At 43.7% G+C, this 18,987-nt stretch overlaps 1 protein-coding gene across 3 annotated transcripts in view; it reads right to left on the reverse strand.

Moving 5' to 3' along the window:
* ADAMTS17 (ADAM metallopeptidase with thrombospondin type 1 motif 17) overlaps positions 1-18,987 on the reverse strand; it is a 207,083-nt gene that overhangs the window by 9,378 nt on the left and 178,718 nt on the right. For 2 of the 3 annotated variants that reach the window (XM_061595290.1, XM_061595289.1), the window contains 2 exons: positions 10,484-10,661; positions 2,386-7,411 (listed from right to left, as the gene is read on the reverse strand). In XM_061595290.1, the coding sequence (XP_061451274.1) occupies positions 7,260-7,411; positions 10,484-10,661 (330 nt within the window). In that variant the 3' untranslated portion in view covers positions 2,386-7,259. Of the gene's footprint in view, positions 1-2,385; positions 7,412-10,483; positions 10,662-18,987 lie in introns of those variants that run through there. The other variant, XM_061595291.1, reaches the window with a different exon arrangement.

Raw genomic sequence — 18,987 nt, forward strand, 5'->3', positions numbered from 1 at the left:
TGGTTTGCAAACCACCCCTCGCAGGGAGCCAGCCTCGGCCTCTGATAACCAACAGTTTTTCTAAGATATGGGGCTACCAATATGGGAGTCTCTGTAGGGCCGCATTTTCTCCTGGGCAACCTTCTGGGGGCCACATGCCAGTGGTGGGCGGGGCCAGAGACAAAAACAGGCAGGGCCATGCCACGGTGGCTGGTGTGCCCACTGGGACTGACAGGGCAGGAGGCAGAAAGGCCCAACAGCAGGCAGCACCAGAGCCAAGGACTGGCAGAGCCCACCAGTTCTGGCTGAGTCCCCATCCTCCTCCCTGCTGAGTTCTACAAGGGGCAACACTGAGACTACGGAGGAGGAGGAGGAGGAAGGGGACAGGAAGTTCCACCCCTTGCGACTGAATGCAAATAAGGAGGCAGGCTGGCTGAGGGCAGAGCGAGGTTGATCGGGCAGCACCCTTTTGCCCTAACGGATCAGCCTCCGCTGGAGCAATGGATGCGACTCTTTCTTTCATAGGCTTCATGCCGCCCATGCAATAGTCGGGGGTTTCTGCAAAAGGTGGTTCCTCCCTCCAAACAAACAAGATGAATGATCGTAGTGCAAGGATGGGTTCCAGCCAGGCAAAAAAGTCCCAGGCTGTGGTCTGAAGGCACATGAGGCCAGCTCCCTGCTGAAGCTAAGCAGGGTCAGGTCTGGTCAGTGCCTGGATGGGAGACCGCCTGGGAACCATATGTAAGCCGCCTTGGGTTTCAATCACGGAAAGAAAGGCAGGGTAGAAATGTAATAAATAAATAAAAAAGGCCCTGAGGAAGGTGTGAAGCAGGTGTGGCCTGGCGAGAGCATCCCGAAGGCTAGACTGAGAGGCCCAGGGGTGTGTGTGGTCGCATTTGGCCCTTGGGCCTGAGGTTGCCCACCCTGCCCTCGGCCATAGTTCAAGTGACTCACTCTGCTCAGGGCACCACGGGAGAACATGGATGTGCGGTATCATGGGGTCAACAGAGCAAACCATGCAGAACCAACTCAAGCTACAGGTAAAAGGAAGTCTTGTTGAAATCATTATGGAAAAAATACATTTACTGTTGCTATTATTGCTGTTATTATTTTAAATACATTGAACCTTTTAAAAAAATCCAAAAAGGAACACTCTCTTTTAATTTACAATTACACTTGACTGGATTTCTTTTGACATGTTTTAGGCAGCACCAGGACCAGGGTGGGGTGGGTATGAAATTAGAAATATGACCATGGCTACAGTTCATATGTAAATTAATTATCAGACAACACACACACACACATAAACACGCACACATAAACACACACACACACACTTTTTGCACTCTGTACTGAAAAATTTAACATGGTATTATTGCCTTGTATTAGAATAAAATATCAATATTCAACTGCAAAGTTTTTTTTAAAGAACAACCACAAACACAAAAAGATAGCACCATAGGATAGTGAGAATCTACACTCTGTATGTGTCAAATTGTGCAATCCAAGCATGCTGGGCTCAGAAGGAACACACCAAAAGTGTTATTGTAGCTCTATGGAAACTGACAGGTGTATGTCTGTCTCCTGAAATGTATACAGTAGAGCCCTGGTTTACGGCGCTTCGCTTTACGGCGCTTTGCTAATGCTGCGGTCTCAATTAGATGCAATTAGACTAAAGCCCCACTCATATGGCGCTTGTTCCACTTTTACGGCGGTTTTCGGGCGTCATGCACCATTCTGTTCAATGAGTTCTGCTTTTCGGCGGTTTTCGCTTTTCAGCAGAGGTCTGGAACGTAACCCGCCATATGAGTGGGGCCCTACTGTACACAGTTAGCACTGATGGGGAATCTGCTTCTATATTCTAACTGTGGGTGCTTCCTGATAGCTGTTTGTTGGGGCACTGATGCTCCTTGTGTGTTGGACGTTACTCACAGTGTCCACACACCATTGTTGGCATCAGAATTGACAGCCTTTAAGGACTCACTTAAAGTCCATTTAATCTGGACTTGTGCTTGCAGGAAAATGTATGGTACACACCATATATTTAAAGCACATTTCCCCCCTCAAAGAATCCTGGGAATTGTACCTCCATGAGTAGTAAACTACAGTTCCCAGTTTTTTTTTGCAGGGGAGGAAATGTGCTATGAATGTCTGGTGCGTATGCAGCCTCACAGTATTGGTTCTCTCAGTTTCTCATTTCTCTGATCTTAAATTCAGTTCTCCACATTTCTGCAGCAATTTGCATTTTTTTTAAAAAACGGATGTCCTCATTAAAATTTGTTAGCATTATACGTTGAATTTCTTCTAATAAGCACACTTTTGTATGCAGTTTTGACTAATGTATACATTTTGCAAACATAATGCATTATATGTTGTTTTCATGATACATTCATTTTTATGCACATTTTCCCCTAATATATGCATTTTGGTTGGAGAACTGCATTGCAAAAATTTGGGTAAGTGCAAAACTTTGGGTAAGGATGGCTGTGTTTCGGTTCTCAGATTGTTTTAGAAACTGTGAATTTAATAGATACAGCTTTAAATATGAATGGGATTAAATTTCTCCTCCATCCCTACAAATGACCCATTCATGATATCCCAATGACCCATTTGCAATATTAAGCCCCCTTCTGGAAGCACCCTATGGTCTAGGGAACCCATGGCTCCCTCAAAGGCTTATAAGGAGTTCCTCAGTGAGGCAATTAGTAATGATGGACAAGCATCCCTGAAAGAGAGCTTGCTGGCTCACATGAATCTTATCAACTGTCCAGATTGCAGGGGATATTGAGGCTGCACTGATACAGAGCATTGGTGACACCCAACCATCCTGGCCAGTGTCCCACCTGAACTGAGACCGTATCCTAAAAACATTCCCAACAATCCTTTGCAATACGCAGGGCCTCTGTGATTGAAATCCCAAGGTCCCTCACTGGCATGTTCCTGAAAAAATGCTTCCTAAAGATAGAAAGATTGAAAATTGCTGGATTACAATAAAGTACTTATAGGTGCATTGTTGTTTTTATGTCGCTGCTTCTGCAAAATTATGCAAAACGGAAGCACATGAAATTATCTTAAGCTGGGGATGGAAAGACCTTCAGACTTGTTACTATGCATTTAAAGTTCATTTAAAGAGCTTTATCTTCCCCACAGAATCATGGAGCTGTAGTTTGTTAAAGGTACTGTTTGTTAAGGAGACAACTACAGGTAAACTACAGTACAGCTAATGTCTGGATGTCTTTCCATGATTTTGTTTTAAGAGGAGAATCTGGTACATGGTAAAAAAAACCTTAAACTTGGAGCAGAAGGCGCTACTACAAACAACAAGTGAATTCAAGAATGTGAACTGGTTGGATAAATATCCCCAGCACTGTACAAAGATTAGGTACAATCCAGAGAAATTTAAATGGTTTTTTCTTTCTTTTTTGAGCGGGGTGATGGTATAGATTACATAGATATCTTATCCCTCATTTTAGGAGCTCACAGAATAATGGAGGAAGGTTGTTTTTTTTTAATTAGGTTACGACACAGTGATTTGTCTAAAACCACCAAGTGAAGTTTCTGGCTGAAGGGGGATTTGAACCCAAGTATCCCAGTAAAGTGCAGTCCTAAGCATGCTTATTCAGAAGCAAAGTCCTAGTGAGTTCCTACCACAGTCACTCACCAGGTCTACCCACTGAAATCAATGAGATGTGTGGGCACCCTCAAGCATCCCAAGTTCAATTGTTCTTGCTCCAACACAAACTCTCTCTGGATTGTTCCTGGTATTTGTTGCCATATGCTAGCCAATGTGTAAGTCTAATAGGAGTCTAACCATCCCAGCCTGGGGAAATGTTAGACTACAACTCCCATCTGCGCCAGTCAGCATGGCTATATGATGGTGGGGCTGATGGAAGAGCAGCAGTCCTCGCTGGGGCTGATGGGAGTTGTAGTCCAAAACATCTGGAGGGCACCAGGTTAGGGAAGGCTGCACCAGACTCACCACCAGGACGACACAGTGGCTTTGTATATGTCAGCAAAACCATCATTGCAGCCCAGCCTGTAAACATAGAATATATAAAGATAGAACCAAGGAATTCATTTCTCCCTCCCCGACAACCTGATAATATAGGAGCAGGGTAGCACCAATAGAGCTGAGTAAATGAATAAACTCCTCTTGCTCCACTTTGCAAGTATTACTATTGCCTTTGAGAAGGGCTAGAAACTTGTCCTGAATATTTGAGCACCATTAGCTTTTTTTTTTCTGTCTTGGAACAATTGATAAGATCCCATATCTGTACCCTGGAAACTCAATTAACTGTACGACATTTGTCATGCAACTCATGCCCAACGATTTCCCCCCCAAAACCTCCAATATTGTAGTATTATAGATCCATTTCACTATGGCATATGGGTGATCTTCTTCTGCACATCAGGGGATCTTGGTGAGCTCCAAGTATAAACAGGTCAACCCAGAGGCATGTTTACCTAATTTCTGCATTACGGATGTCGGAATGCCCCAATGTGAACTTGAGTTGTGAAAGACGAGAGTGGCTTCTTGGACCAGAGCCTGCTAAGTGTCGCATTCTTGTCACTACAGGAGGGTGTTGAAGTGAAGCTTCACAGCTTAATCGCATCATCCCTTCAGCATGGTGGCTGCAGATGCTGATGCAAACATTTTGCCTGCATGCGCTTTAACAAAGCATGTCCAAATCAGCACTCCCGTGGAAAGCGGCAAGGCCCCTGATTTCTTACAGTATCACTTGAAAAGGTTATGTTTGAACTGCACAGCAACCCTCAGAAACGGCATGTCCCCGTTTTCTTTCTTTGAAAAAATAAATCCCTACCACCAGATCCGGAAGCGGCTGGTACAGTGGCTTGGTACCACAGAGCCACCCTCCCAACAGTGGTGTCACCGCCACTTATCTGGACAGTGGGATGGGGTTAGCAACATGTGCTGCATGTATGCACAGCAGTGGGAGCACCACATTCCTTGCGCCGGCACCAGTAGCATAGTGGCAAATTCAGAAGTGCAGGGTCCCTTCATGATCATCACAGCCACGCCCCCTTCTAAGATTATAGAACAATTGGGCCAAGCACAAATACTGCTTTCTGCTTCTCTGTCACCATTTGGCTGTCCTTTCTCACTGTCAGAGATATTGCTTTAGTTGCTTTAGTTCCTGAATTCAGTGTCTCCTGCTGCAACCAAACTGCTTGATGATGTAGATAGGATGCTATCACCAGGATTCACTGTCTCTTCTTCCGCAATTATAGAATTCTCACTCTCGCAACTCTTGGCTTTTGGAAGTAGCAACTAATGAAGGGACTCTTCTCAGGGGCTTGGAAGTAGCAACTAATGAAGGGACTCTTCTCAGGGGCGAACACACTCCCCTTTCATGCCGATTGGCTTGTAGGATGCTGGGGGCATAGGGACCCTGCTGGGACCTGGCTCCCAAGAAAGGAAGGAGTCTAAGATCCCCTGAGACCCTGGACAACTATACCCCTGGCTGGTGCAGCCCTGTCTTCACCATTGCTCTGCCCCCGCACCATCCAGATAAGCAACAATAATGCCATTGTCAGGAGGCTACTTGCCTAGCGAACAATGCAGTAACGACTCCATTACCGGAGACACTGCAGCTCAAAAATACCAGAGACCAGAAAGCAGACTGACCCTGCCATTTTCTGCTCCCACCACCTGAACGATTCAACAAATTAATTTCAATACCATAATCTACGGAGGGTGCAGAGGCCCTGATCTACCCCGGTCCCTTAGCCCCTTATCCATCTCAAAGTAATGGGCAGTGTCACATAAACCAGAGGTGGGGAAGCTGTGGCCCTCCGAATGCTCTTTGACTCCAACTCCCATCATCCCTGACCACCGGCCCTGGTGCCTGGGGCTGATGGGATCTGGAGTCTAACAACATCTGGAGGGTGGCAGGTTCCCCATGCGTGACATGAATATTGGCTTTCCAGGCTCAGAGCTGCTCCTTCCACTGAAACGACTGTGCAGGGGCTTTACGTAGCTGTGGTGGTGCAAGGGCACAGACAGGGCCAGTCATGCTTGCCTGCAGCTCAGCAGGGTTGCTGAACCTGGGCTGGCAGTTTAAAGTTGGCCTGAATTCTCATGAGCAGCGCTGATGCGTTGAAGATGCGTGTCAATTTCAATTGGGGCTTCTGGGATCATGACATTTGTCCCCTATGTGTCAATTTCAACACTGGATAAATAAACCACCTTAAAAAAATAAGGCAAAAGAGAATATATACTGGAAGAGAGGAAGAAGACAGCGAACCCTTGATTAGCTTTTTCTTCATTTTGTTCCTTTAAAATTATACTTGTGTTGGCAGCAGCTGCAGCAAGCTTTCTTCAGGAGATCTCAGATGCACTCATCTACTCCTGTTTGACTTTCAGGGGCTTTTCCAGCAAAGCCTTTTTTAAAAATGAAAAATAAAAAATAATAAATTTCATTAATGGCTCTTGCTTTCAAGTCACCCTTCCTCCGCCCGCACATTCGGTCTGGGAACAGAGCATAGAATGAAGCATTCGGTAATGTCTCTGAGTTGTCTGAGTTACTTGCCAGAGGGTTATCCTGCTGAGGTACATGTGACTTTATTCAATTTAATAACTATTCAAATCTTTTCCTAATAAAGGAAAATAGTAGCAAGCCATCCAGTGGCTGGAAATAATCTATATATTACTGGGGTGGGGGGTGGGGAGTAGCAATGTCAAAACAGTATAAAGGAAGTGATTTGCTCCCAGATGAATTTGTTTTCTTCTTTTTTTCCTGTCGCGGATTGCTTTGGTTCACCCAGTCTGCAAAAGGAGTTTCAAGACTTATTAGGTTAAGTGTTGGAATCCACCAAGTTTGAGCAACTTGCTGAACGGAGATCTGGTAGGCAGCTTACCCTCTCGTTTGCAATTTGCCTTGCTGCTTCCGGCCAAGGTCCATTGAGTCAAGCATTCTGGTGTTTTAACAGTGGCCAACCAGGCACTGCTGTTGGACGGTGGAAATGGCCATCCCCTGTTGTTGGCCACTAGCATCTGGCATTCAGAGATATGGAGCCTCTGAACACAGAGGTTCTAATTTGCTGTCACAGCTATTAGCTATCGATAGACCTATCCCTTCATGAATTTTGTCTAATCATTACTATTATTATTAATTGTTATTATTATTATTTAAAGAAAGCCATCTAAACTAAGTGGCTATTGCCATATCTCGTGGCAGGGAGTTCCATAAGTTAACGATGCATTTGTATGAAGCAGTACATATGAGCGGTAATACGCTAAGGAGCACCAGCAGGTTTCATTAACTCTTCTGCTGCATCTTGCTTGCATAGAAGTCTCTGCAGGTCTGACAACAGCGCTGGTACCACCTCATGTCCTGGCACAAGTTTTTCTCCCGAATCACCCGGCAGTAAACCGTCCACTGGTCTCCTGTGCACTTGTATGTCAGAGCAGCTTTTAGAACATATTTGGGGGGGGGGAGGAAGATAGAAAAAGTTTTCTTGGGAAGGGGCTAGGATCACCCAAATTACAGAGAAAGGTGTGCATATTACATATTACTCTGCATTTATGAACATTTAAAGCTGCCTTATCTGGAGTTAGGGATGTGGGGAGAAATTGTTTGGTTCAAATGAAATAGGAACAGTTTGTAGTACTATTTTTTAGCAAAGTACATACGCAACAGCGGAATTGAGAATAAACCCCACCCTTTGGGAAGTTACATCATGGTAAACAAGCATAGAGATGTTCTCCAATTCTAGCTAGAGGGGACATCTCCCTACCAAAGGGGGTGGCATGCAAGCTTGCTTAAACCCAACAGAAATTAGATTCAGTTCACCTTTAAAGGCGAATATATCAACTTTGCACTTTTTGAAACAATATGAGGACCAGAACACAGCCACCCTTTGAAAATTGCACCTATGTGAATTTTGAGAGGCAGATCTCCAACCAATGTCTACAAAAATGCATATATTATGTAAAAAAGTGTGCATAAAAATTAAACATAGTGAAAATAACTTGCAAACATGCATTATATTAGGAGAAACTGCTTGCAAAAATGTGCCATCCCAGAGCAGTGCTTTTCCTTCATGATGAAAACCCTTTGAAACACATAATCTGAATGAATCTCACAACAATCTTACAAGGCAGGCCAAAATGATTATGGATTCGGGAAGTGGGCCCCCGCACACAGACACACACTGAAGCTAGCAGCCATGCAAAGGGACTGCTAGGCTTGCCGCCTGCCCCACCAAGGCTAAGGGAGCAGCAGCTTGTCTAAGGCTACCTGGGAAGTTCACACCTAGGGATGGGCAAACCTGTCAGTGTCTGTTTCTCATTTTCCGTATCTTCAGTTCTCCACATTTCTGTGTTACTCCATTGTTATTATTATTTTAAAAAGTCATTTAGAGCAAATTTATCCTAATATACACCATTTTTGCATTTTTAATGTTATTTTCATATGCATTTTTATGTACACTTTACCCCAGTCTATGCATTTTTGTATACATTACCTGGCTGGAGAACTGCATCGCTAAATTCAGAAAACTGCAAGTTTGGAAGGAGGACTGCGTTTCAGTTCACACGCTTTGTTTCAAAAAGTGAGAATTTAGGAAGTTTGCCTTTAAATGTGAACTGAATTGAACTTCTCTGCCATCCTTATTCACAACTGCAGGGAAATCTGAACCGGGGGCCTTTCCACTTTGCGCAGGACCAGTGCTGCTGCCACAGCTCTCACCATCCCTGATAAAGAATACAGAGGTTAAGTTGGGAGGGTCTAAAGTTGGGAGGGTCTCTCTGCAGCTGTGCCTCCATTAGTCCTTTCCATCCCCCCTCCCCTCAAGCCAGCTTTGTACCACTGATACAGGAGGAGGGGAGCACGGAGATCGGAGGAGCAGCGATGCAGGAGGGCCCTGGCTGGATCTCTTCTCAGAGCTTTATAATATACAGGCAGAAACGTCATGCTAAGACTTGGCAAGCTAGGAAGGGGATTGAGCATAACACTGGCCTTCTTGGGAAATCTCCATTTGCCTTGAGTTGCTAGGCCTACACAGAGTAGACCCAGTGATGTGAATGAGCATGGCTACCTTAGGTTCATTGATTTCAATGGGTCTGCTCTGAGTAGCACCACTATGGGATACAACCCATGTATTTATTTAAAACAGCACCAACACCAAATGTTTGTAGCCCTCATGGTCAGTGGAAGCTTTTAAACGTGCGTTTAGAACCCTGCGGGCCCAGGGATTTCCCTTTTCCCTGTCACAAATATTTAAAGTGTGCCTGAGCATTTCTCACTCTTGGGGCCAAATGTTTCCTTCCCACAGAAGAAAATGAGAGATAATCTGCATGTGTGAGGTGTGAACTCACAACTACAACTGAACTACAACTCCCAGCATTCCTGGCCATTGGTCATGCTTGCTGGGGCTGGTGTGAGCTGTAGTTCAGCAACATCTGGAGGGCCAAAGGGTCCCCACCCCTTAACTAGACAAATGTTTTCCTCCTGGGATCAATACCGATTTCAGAGGTGGGGTGTTCCATGAAGACAGCAGTGGATAAGAGGAAAGAGTTGAGCCTTCCTTGCCCCATGCCTGTGGCCTTGGTTCTGTTGCCACGTCCCAAGGCCATTGCTTATGTTAGAAGTGTGACAACGTCCTCTTTGCATGGGGAGAGAGACAGAGAGATCGGCTAGGCTGCCACTGACCTGTGCTCACCTTTTCTCTGTTTTCCTTCCGTGTAAACTGACATGTCTCAGGGAGCTATTCGCACCTCTGACTCCCCTTCCTGTTTCTCTCTTCTCTGCAGACCACCGGAGGAGAAGGAGCCATGTTCTCTTCGTCTCCTCTCCTCTGGCATGAGGGGCAATGTCCAGGCATGGCCGTTGCAGCCTCCAACTTAGTTAGCTAGATAGAAGTGGCTCCTTTCCTATCCAGCATGTATTTCTATTAATAAAGTAGTCTTTTCTTATCTTGAAAGCAAGTCTAAGTCTGAGCGATCTAAAGCAAGGTAAACGCTCGCTTTCTCTCAGGTAAAATCACACCCATGCAGCACAGAGTGCTTTGCAAGCAACACTAAGCTCAACTCTGCTAATTTACCAAAAGCTCTAATTGGTCTAATAGCCATTGGAGAGCCATCAGTTTAGAAGTGTGTGTGTGTGTGTGGGGGGGACACCTAGACACATTAAATGCATTTAACCAGTCTTGGGTCCACACTTGATGTTACAGAAGAAGCCATTATTGGATCTCCTGTCGTTTTTGTTCATCTTAAAGCATGGGTGGGTGACAATCAGAGAGTGCTGGTGGGGGAAGAGGGTGTTTTAATCCTTTCCCCCCATGCTGTTTTCCTGATCAAAATTGCCCCGGGAGCGGATTTTAACCCAGCTGAGGAAAAGAGAGGTACAGATCTGCTGGGTCATATTTGTGTCTATCCCCATGCACCAATGCAACTGCATCGGAGAATGGTCGCTGCCATCAGAGTTTGATTCTTTGGGGGTGACAACCCTTGAGGCTCAAAGCCCAGCAAAGCCGTACTTACCAAGCCTTGGAGAGGTAATTGTGTTGACATTTATCTTCTCATTACAGGGTTCCTGATGACACTGTCGGTAGGCCGCAGGCTTGGAGATGACAGGGCACTCGTTGCTGTGGCGACCGGTGACCTTGTGCATGCACTGCACCACGCGGGACTGGAGGCCTTTCCCGCAAGTGGAGGAGCACTGGGGAAGAGGAGATAAATTTGGTGAATTGTATCTTGCAGGAGCTGGGGCCCAGCAGGGGACTAAAGTAACCACAACTAAATGATTTGATGACTAGGGATGCCAAGATCTGTCAATTTCAGTTCTCTGTCAAATCTGTCAATTTTGGATCTGTCAGTTTCGGTTCTCTCCATTTCTCATTTTTCCAATCTTAACTTCAGTTCTTGACATTTTGGCAGTAATTTGTGGGTTTTAAAAAAAAAAAATCCTCATGAAAATTCTTCAGCATTTTAGTGCAAATTTGTTAATACACACATTTTTTGTGTGCAGTTTCATCCAACGTATACATTTTTGCAAGCAATTTATCCTAATGTTTGTATGTTATTTTCAAAAATATATTCACTGTTATGCACACCTTTACACAATATATGCATTTTTCTAAGCACTAGAGAACTGCATCGCAAAATTCATATAGGTGCGAATTTCAAAGGATGGCTGTGTTTCCGTGCTCATATTGTTTTGGAAAGTGCAAAGTTGATATATTCCCATTTAAAGGCAAACTGAATCTAATTTCTCCCCCCCCCCGTCCCTAACTCCAGATAAGGTAGCTTTATAAATTCATAAATGCAGAGCTATACAAGTTTTGGCATTAAATGCAACTGCATTAGCTTTAAATGCAAACTGAATTGGCTGTAAATGCAACTGAATCAAACAAAAATTGACACATCTTTTCATCCTTACTTCCAACTCATGGAGGGCAACTGCATGAAGCGAGGAGCCCCCCCTACTTGTGGAGGCTCGCTTCAGGTGTTCTAGAGCAGCCACCGTCTGTGAGTTGGTGGGCAATGGGGATGGTGGAGCTTGGCATTATTGTCTCTGCCCACTCTCCTCATGTTTAGGCTTTACATGTAAGCAGCATGCTGAAATAGGACTGAAGACAAGACATTTTTGGTCTGTGTTGGAATTGCTTTTTAACACATTTTTAAAGCTTTTATTTTTTTTAAAAAAGATGTTTTTAAAGATGTTTTGTTTTTATATGTTTTTAAGGATGTTTCATTTTAATATATTTTAAAGTCTATTTTTATGATGTTTTAGAGTATTTTTAGTGCTTTTGTTTGCTGCCCTGGATTCCTACTGGGAGGAAGGGTGGGAAATAAATAAATACATAAATATTACATTTTCTATGGGAAAATCTGTCAGTTATTTTCTCTCATTCTTCCACTCCTAAGTTTAATTCTTCACATTTCCACATCAGTTTGCAATTAAAAAAAAATCTGCATGAAAATTCAGCAGCATTTTGGTGCAAAGCTATCCTAAAATGCACATTTTTCTGTGCACTTTTTTTTCCCGCATAAGCACGCTCCCTGATAAAATGTATTTGGGCATGCTATTTTCACTAAATATACATTTTTATGCACACTTTATGCATTTATGTCCACATTCCTTGGCTGTTGCTGTGAGTGCCGGAAGTGAAGTTGCATGGGATCTGGCTGTTCACTCTCACTTTTGCTAGGTTGACCCTGTTGCTTTAAACACCTACTGTATTGCACATACTTGTGGGGCCCCTTCCCCCTCTCCCCAAATGCATGATGCATGTATGCCCTCCATTTTTGCTGTTCTTGATCTCCCCATATACTGAGCATTCCATTTCCTGATCTGTAGTTTGGAAGTCTAACATTACTAAATATAACCATATCCTCACACTTGGGGCTAGATCCATATAAATCTATCTGGGTGGTCCTTTCAACACAAGCAGAGAGGCCTGGTATTCCACAATGCCCAGACCTCCCCAAAGCATTTTCCCGCTTCAAAGGGGCTAATGTTCACCTGATCCTGCCATGAAGTATGCAAAAGATACCTCTTATTCTGCAGTCAATGCAAGAGTCACAATTGTGCCCGATAGCAGCACACCATGTCAAATGTGGGAATATGGATTTCCTTGGTTCTTGGCTAATATTTCTCACATTTATAGAGGTGTTAATCAAATCAAAATGGAGGCTTGTTTGTGTGGAGAGAGAATATATATATTTATATTTTGGGTGTCTGAATAGCAAACAGCAAATGCTTACCTGCCTGCACGTTTGTATCTCTGTATCTCTGGACCCACCAAGAGGGCAAAGACTCAAGGTATTTTTCCACAGCTTCTGCCGGCTCTGCTTCTCAGCACACAAAGAACCACCAAGTGTGTGTGTGTTTTTCTCTTTCCTTGCCTTGAGCTGAGTTTGATTGCTTCTCCTGGGAAACCAAGATCATCACCTAGGCTATGCAATTAGTCTTTTCAATGCCAGGAAGACAGACTTTAACATCTATCTTGAACTGCCTGATTTTGGCAGCTAAAGAGACATCTGGCTTATTTTAGGGAGAGAGAGACAGAGTTCGCTTTCCAGGAAACAGGGATACAGAAAAGTGTACAAATGTGGGATTCTTGCACACACGGCATTGTACTTTCTAACAACAAGGGTGCTATGGGCATGGGACAGTAAATGTTGATAATGCTGCAAAATACTCCCCTCTACCCATAGCACCCTTATTGATAAATGTTACAGACTGACTGGTTTCAGTGGGAGATAATTTCAATGTCCTGGTCCAGGTATACAAGCTCATATTTGTTCCTGGACTGCACCACTTGAGTTTGTAGGTTGGGGTGTGTGTGTATCTTTGAATGCTCCCTGTCACAGTTCCCTCAATCCTGAAAGGAAGCATGGAGCTTGGCTAGAATCCTCCTCTCTGCTTTGTGAATTTCTCATATATTTTTTAAACTGGAGGAGTCATTTAATCAGGCATGTAAAAATCCTATTAGCTGTTACACACATATAGTTTGACTTGGTGTCTCATCTGGCTGAAGTTTGATTCAGAAAATCATGGATCTTACAGGGGCCATGTAGAATCGTAGAGTAGTAGAGGTGGAAGGGGCCTATAAGGCTATCAAGTCCAGCCCCCTGCTCAGTGCAGGAATCCAACTTAAAGCATACCCGACAGTTGGCTGTCCAGCTGCCTCTTGAATGCCTCCAGTGTTGGAGAGCCCACCACCTCCCTAGGTCATTGGTTCCATTGTCCTAGAACAGGAATGGGGAACTGTGACCCTCTGGATGTTGCTGGATGTCAGCTGAAGGGAGTTGGTTGGGGGAGCTAACGTGGCAACCTCCAGATACTGCTGGACTGTCTCCAGCTTGCATCAGCCCTAGCCAGCATGGCCAAGGATGATCACTATCATCTGGAGGGTACCACGTTGACTATGTGATTGGCAGTTGGCACTGTGGAAGATCTATTGGGAAAATCCATGTTTGGGGTAGACATAAGGGGATGTAAAGTAGCATACATGGTGATTTAGCTGTGATGGAACTGCTTCCCTCTCCCTTTCCACCCAGCCATGCATACCATCACTCTGTCCCTCTGCATCATCACAGATACTGGCTTACTTTAATGGAGCGTCAGTCAGATTGTCTTATATTAAGTACTTACAAGAAGCAGGAAGTGGGATGAAGGTATTTCACTTTATGTAAAAACTGAATGAAAAATAAGGGCAGGCTTGGATACAGCAGACAAAATTTCCTGCAGAGCATTCACTGAGAGGACATGGCTGTAGCTCTGAATCCCCTAAAATTAAAGATTTGATCCTGTGAGGATGATTTGCAAAATCAATGCCCTGTCTGCCCATACAATTCACTTGGGCTCAAGTTTACAGCATTAAGCACTACATGATAGATCTTTTCATAAATGTTAGATCCACTCAGACTGCCCCCTTTAGCATCATTAATTCAAAAAATACTAGAACAGGAGCTTTGCCTTCAGCTGATAAGATCTAATTAGCCCATAGGGCTAATTCACAGCTTTAAAAAAAAGGAAAGGGGGAAACAAAGGAGAATGAAGAAAACACACACCCAAGCGGTAAGAAGAACGTATCTAGTCTTGTTAAAAAACCATCTTTCATGTGGAGTTTTTGTGTCAAGCGGATGATTTGTTTAATTCCAGTTGGGGGTGGGTGGGGACGCCTTCTCAATCCAAGGGGCCTAGCTCAGCATTAGGCAAAGAAACAAATTACATGAGGGGAAAATTTATTGGCTGATCTTACAACTGTACTGCAGAATGTAAAGGGGCACCTACCCTACCAAGCTTTTCCAATTGCCTCCGAGCAGCATTTTCAGGACGGGTGATATTGGAAACAAGGTGGGCCGACATTTTAAAGTGCATCTCTGTGCATAATTAAAAATGACTTCACCATTTCCAGAGAGCCCAGAGTTCACAATGACAAGCATCTACATTCATGAGCTTTCTGGAAATATATACAGGCCAAATGAGGAAGAGAATTCTGTGGACAAAAGTGCTACAAAAGATTTGCTCTGTTTATTTACATCCCGCTTTATCATTATGTTATTTTGGCTAACAATGTTAACACTGAAACATCAGCATTAGAACCAGCGCTTGGAAAAGTTACTTTTTTGAACTACAACTCCCACCAGCCCAATCCAGTGGCCATGCTGGCTGGGGCTAATGGGAGTTGTAGTTCAAAAAAGTAACTTTTCCAAGCTCTGAATTTAGAACAACATTATAGTACTGCTGGTCCACTTAGCAGGAAGGGCTCTTTTGTGGAACTCATCTCCATCTACAGAGGGGGGAGAATTTTGATTCAGTTTGCCTTCAAAGCCAAACAATCAAATTTGCACTTTCCAAAGCAAAAGGGAGCCGTCCTTTGGAATTCACACTGAGCGAAAACTTCCGATGCAATTCTCCACCCAAACAATGTTTCCAAAAGTGCAGATATTGGGGGGGGGGAGTGTGCATAACAATAAATGTGTTGATGAAAACAACATACAAAAACACACCACATTAGGAGAAATTACTTGCAAAAACACTAGTCAAGGCTGCATACAAAAAATGTGCTTGTTAGAAGAAATTTACACTAAAAGGCTGAAGAATATTGAGGATTTTAAAAAAATCACAAACTGCTGCAAAAACGTGTAGAACCAAATTTAAGATTGGAAGAATGAGGAACGGAGTGGACGGAAATAGACAGCCCCTTCCATCCCTACCTCCATCTGCAGGTGCACTCGGTGAGAACACATGAAAGACCACAGCAGAGGGCGCGGTGGGACAGCAGTCCATTGGCTTTGCTGAGAGACCAGCTCAGTTTGGCTCTTCCTGAACTGTCATCTAGCACCTAGCAGCAGCTATTTAAAACATGCTAAAGCAGATGGAGAAATGGGAAGCAGGACTTGCTCCACTGGCTCTGCTGAGACATCAGCTCTGTTGGGCTCCTCTCCCTGAATTGTTTCCATCATCCAGCTGATCATGATCAGAACTGCTGCCTGTTTGCTTTTTTTCCTTTTCCCTCCACCTCCCTTTTTCCTTTTGCGTTGTGGCTTTCAAATTGCAAGCCTGTGGGCAGAGATTGCCCCTCTTATTATTGATCTTATGTAAGCCACATTTTTGGCTGAGGAGCATGTGTGTAAAAATGCTGTACATAAATAAATGAATAGAAAGTGCTGCTGCTGCTGCTGCTAATTATACAGCCACGAGAGTGGCTGCATAATGTAGCCAGCATGGATTTTTCACATTCTGCCATGTGAAATTGAAAATACTCCCCATGCCATTCTGAGGCTTCCCATAAGCTCATTTCAAAACAAAATCTTACAAAACTTATAGTCCTGAACTCAGAAAGGCTTACTTAACAACCTTCTAAGTTTTCATGGCAATACACAAAACACTCAGAGAGAATCCAGCGTTCAAAGTCTAAAACACAAGTAAAATAATCCAGACCCCTGTTGGGACTTTTTCTGTCAGTGGACTCATAATTTGTTGAAATTAATTAAAAACCAGCCATGTTCACAGAGTACCTATAATCCTATTACTGACCATCTTGTGTTATTTAAAAGTTTAAAAAATGCATGGCTGATTTTTACTTAATTTAAGAAAATTACATTTGATGTCTACGATAAGCGTGGGCATGTTCAATAAGAACCAACAGTCAGTGTTCTAAAAGCCAGACACATAGGACCTCTCTTCATAAAGCCACCCTGTACTGAGGCCAGTCACGGCTAGTGACTCCATGTCAGTGGGGCCATGGAATCCACTCTGAGTTTTAGTCCAAACTTTCAAGGAGCTGTCCAGGCTGCTGGACCTATGTTGGGAATGAGCTACCATCCACCACTGCCTGAGGTGATGGTGTCATGAGATTCCTTTACAATCAAAACATTGGCAAATGTGTGAGGAAGATCTGATAATCTAACATTACTGATGCTCCCCACTCCCTTCAGGAGCTCTGGCAAACTTATCGCCTTTCCTTCTTATGGCGATCGTAAATCGTGCACAGAGCTGCAGGAAGGAATGCAAACCCAACTGTTGCATCACCAGATATTTCTGCAGGCGACATCTGTACGTGCAACATCTGCATGGAGAACAGCACGCAGAGGGGCTGTGCGTCCGCGAGTATTCCACCTGCATAATCCCTCTGGCACAAGTTGAGGAATCGTGCACTCTAAACGTCTGGCTGGCTGCATCTGATATTGAAAACCTCCCCAAATTCTTTTTGCAAACATTTCATAGTTGCTCCAAAAACAAACCAGTATGTAAAGTGAGGAATGAGAATGATTAAACACCACAAGATCACCTGTATTCTGTTAACAAGGTGCTAGCAGAAGTATTTTGGCCATCTAGAACAAGAGCTCTTCTTAAATTAACCCAAGGGAGCCACCTGCTCATTTTCCAACCGACCTGGAGGCTTGCATTCCATGCTTTGGGTGGTTATTTCAAAGCTTTATTTCACTTTTCCAATTTTCCTGTTCCTGTCTCTTCTTCCGCTGAGCAGTATTATTTCCATATTGCAGAAGATGTAAGAGGCAGAAAGCTGAGACTAGGGTTATATCCACAGCATGCATTTAAAGCACATGGCTTCTTCCAAATGACCCTGGGAACTATAGTTTACCCCTCCCAGAGCTACGATTCATCATCATCACCATCATGGTTTATTTGCTGTCTTTCCAAGATAATCTATACTCAACGTAGCTTACAGCATGGAAAAAGTCACATAATTCACTAAGTTACAAAACAAACTTTATATAGTCAAACAAATAAGTTAATGAAAACATCTCATTCAAAAATATACAATAAAATGAAACAATTCCCTTGTAATCATAAGGTCTATTGATAAAATACAAAAACATGACCCCAATAACAGGAAAAATTACTGACCTCCCGAACGGAAATTTGTCCCCAACAAAAGCCCTGTCAAGGTGGTCTCTGGCACCATCAAGTAGAAGCAGCTTTTGTAGCTTGGATCAGTCAGGACCCAACCCTCCCAGGCCAGGCAGAAGCAGTCCAGCAAAGCAGGGAGAGAGTCTCGCATCACTGACATTCACGATGCTCTCCTAGCACCCTTAACAAACTGTAGTTCCCAGGATTCTTTGGGGGAAGCCATGTGCTTTAAGTGTACAGGGTGGATGTGACCTGAGTGTTTAATGGGTCTCTGACTGCATGAAAAATGTGGTTTTATTTGACACTGAGCAAAGTGGCCTGTGAAGGTTTGGAACGGGGGCCTTCCTGTTTCTATCTTAGCCACTATTAGGGATGGAAAGTCCTGTCCATTTTGGTTCTCTTTGTTACTCATTTTTCCAATCTTAAATTCAGTTCTCCACATTTCTGCAGCGTTTTGCCAATTTTTAAAAACAAATCCTCATGAAAACTCTCCCACATTTTAGTGCGAATTTCTCTTAAGATAAACATTTTTGTGCGCAGTTGTGACCAATGTACAAATTTTTGCAAGCAAATTCTCATCATATCATGCAATGTGTGTGTTATTTTCACCCATACGTTCCTTTTTATGCACCCTTTCCCCCTAACATATGCATTTTTGTAAATGTTGTTCGGTTGGAGAACTGCACCACCAAATTAAAATAAGTGTGGATTTCAATGGATGACGGATTCATTTCGGAAAGTGTGAATTTGATAGATTCAACTTCAAATGCAAACAGAGTTGAATTTCTCGCCCATCCCTGGCCACTATGCCGTGCTAGTTCTCAAGCCTGTGGCCCCAGTAAGACAGAATGGAATCTGTAATTCAGTTCAATAGAATTATCGTTTCTAAGATATTTTGCCCTGTGTACCATGGCTTTTCTTTGTTTTCCGTCTTTTTTCCCTCCCCAGTTTTACAGAAGACGGTTTACGCTGACCGTGCCAAAACCATTCAGTCGCAATTAGAAGGCTCTCATTACTCCCTGACAATGATGGTTGACTGCTGATCCCACATAGAAGACATCTCAGGGGATGGTACAAAAGACGGGGTGATTCTAACAGGAAATGAGATTTCCCCCAGGTTTCGCGTGTCCGGCTGGGATGAATACCTGCAGCCAGG

This window comes from Rhineura floridana, chromosome 14 (assembly GCF_030035675.1).
Source record: "Rhineura floridana isolate rRhiFlo1 chromosome 14, rRhiFlo1.hap2, whole genome shotgun sequence".
In the NCBI taxonomy this organism is placed as follows: domain Eukaryota; kingdom Metazoa; phylum Chordata; class Lepidosauria; order Squamata; family Rhineuridae; genus Rhineura; species Rhineura floridana.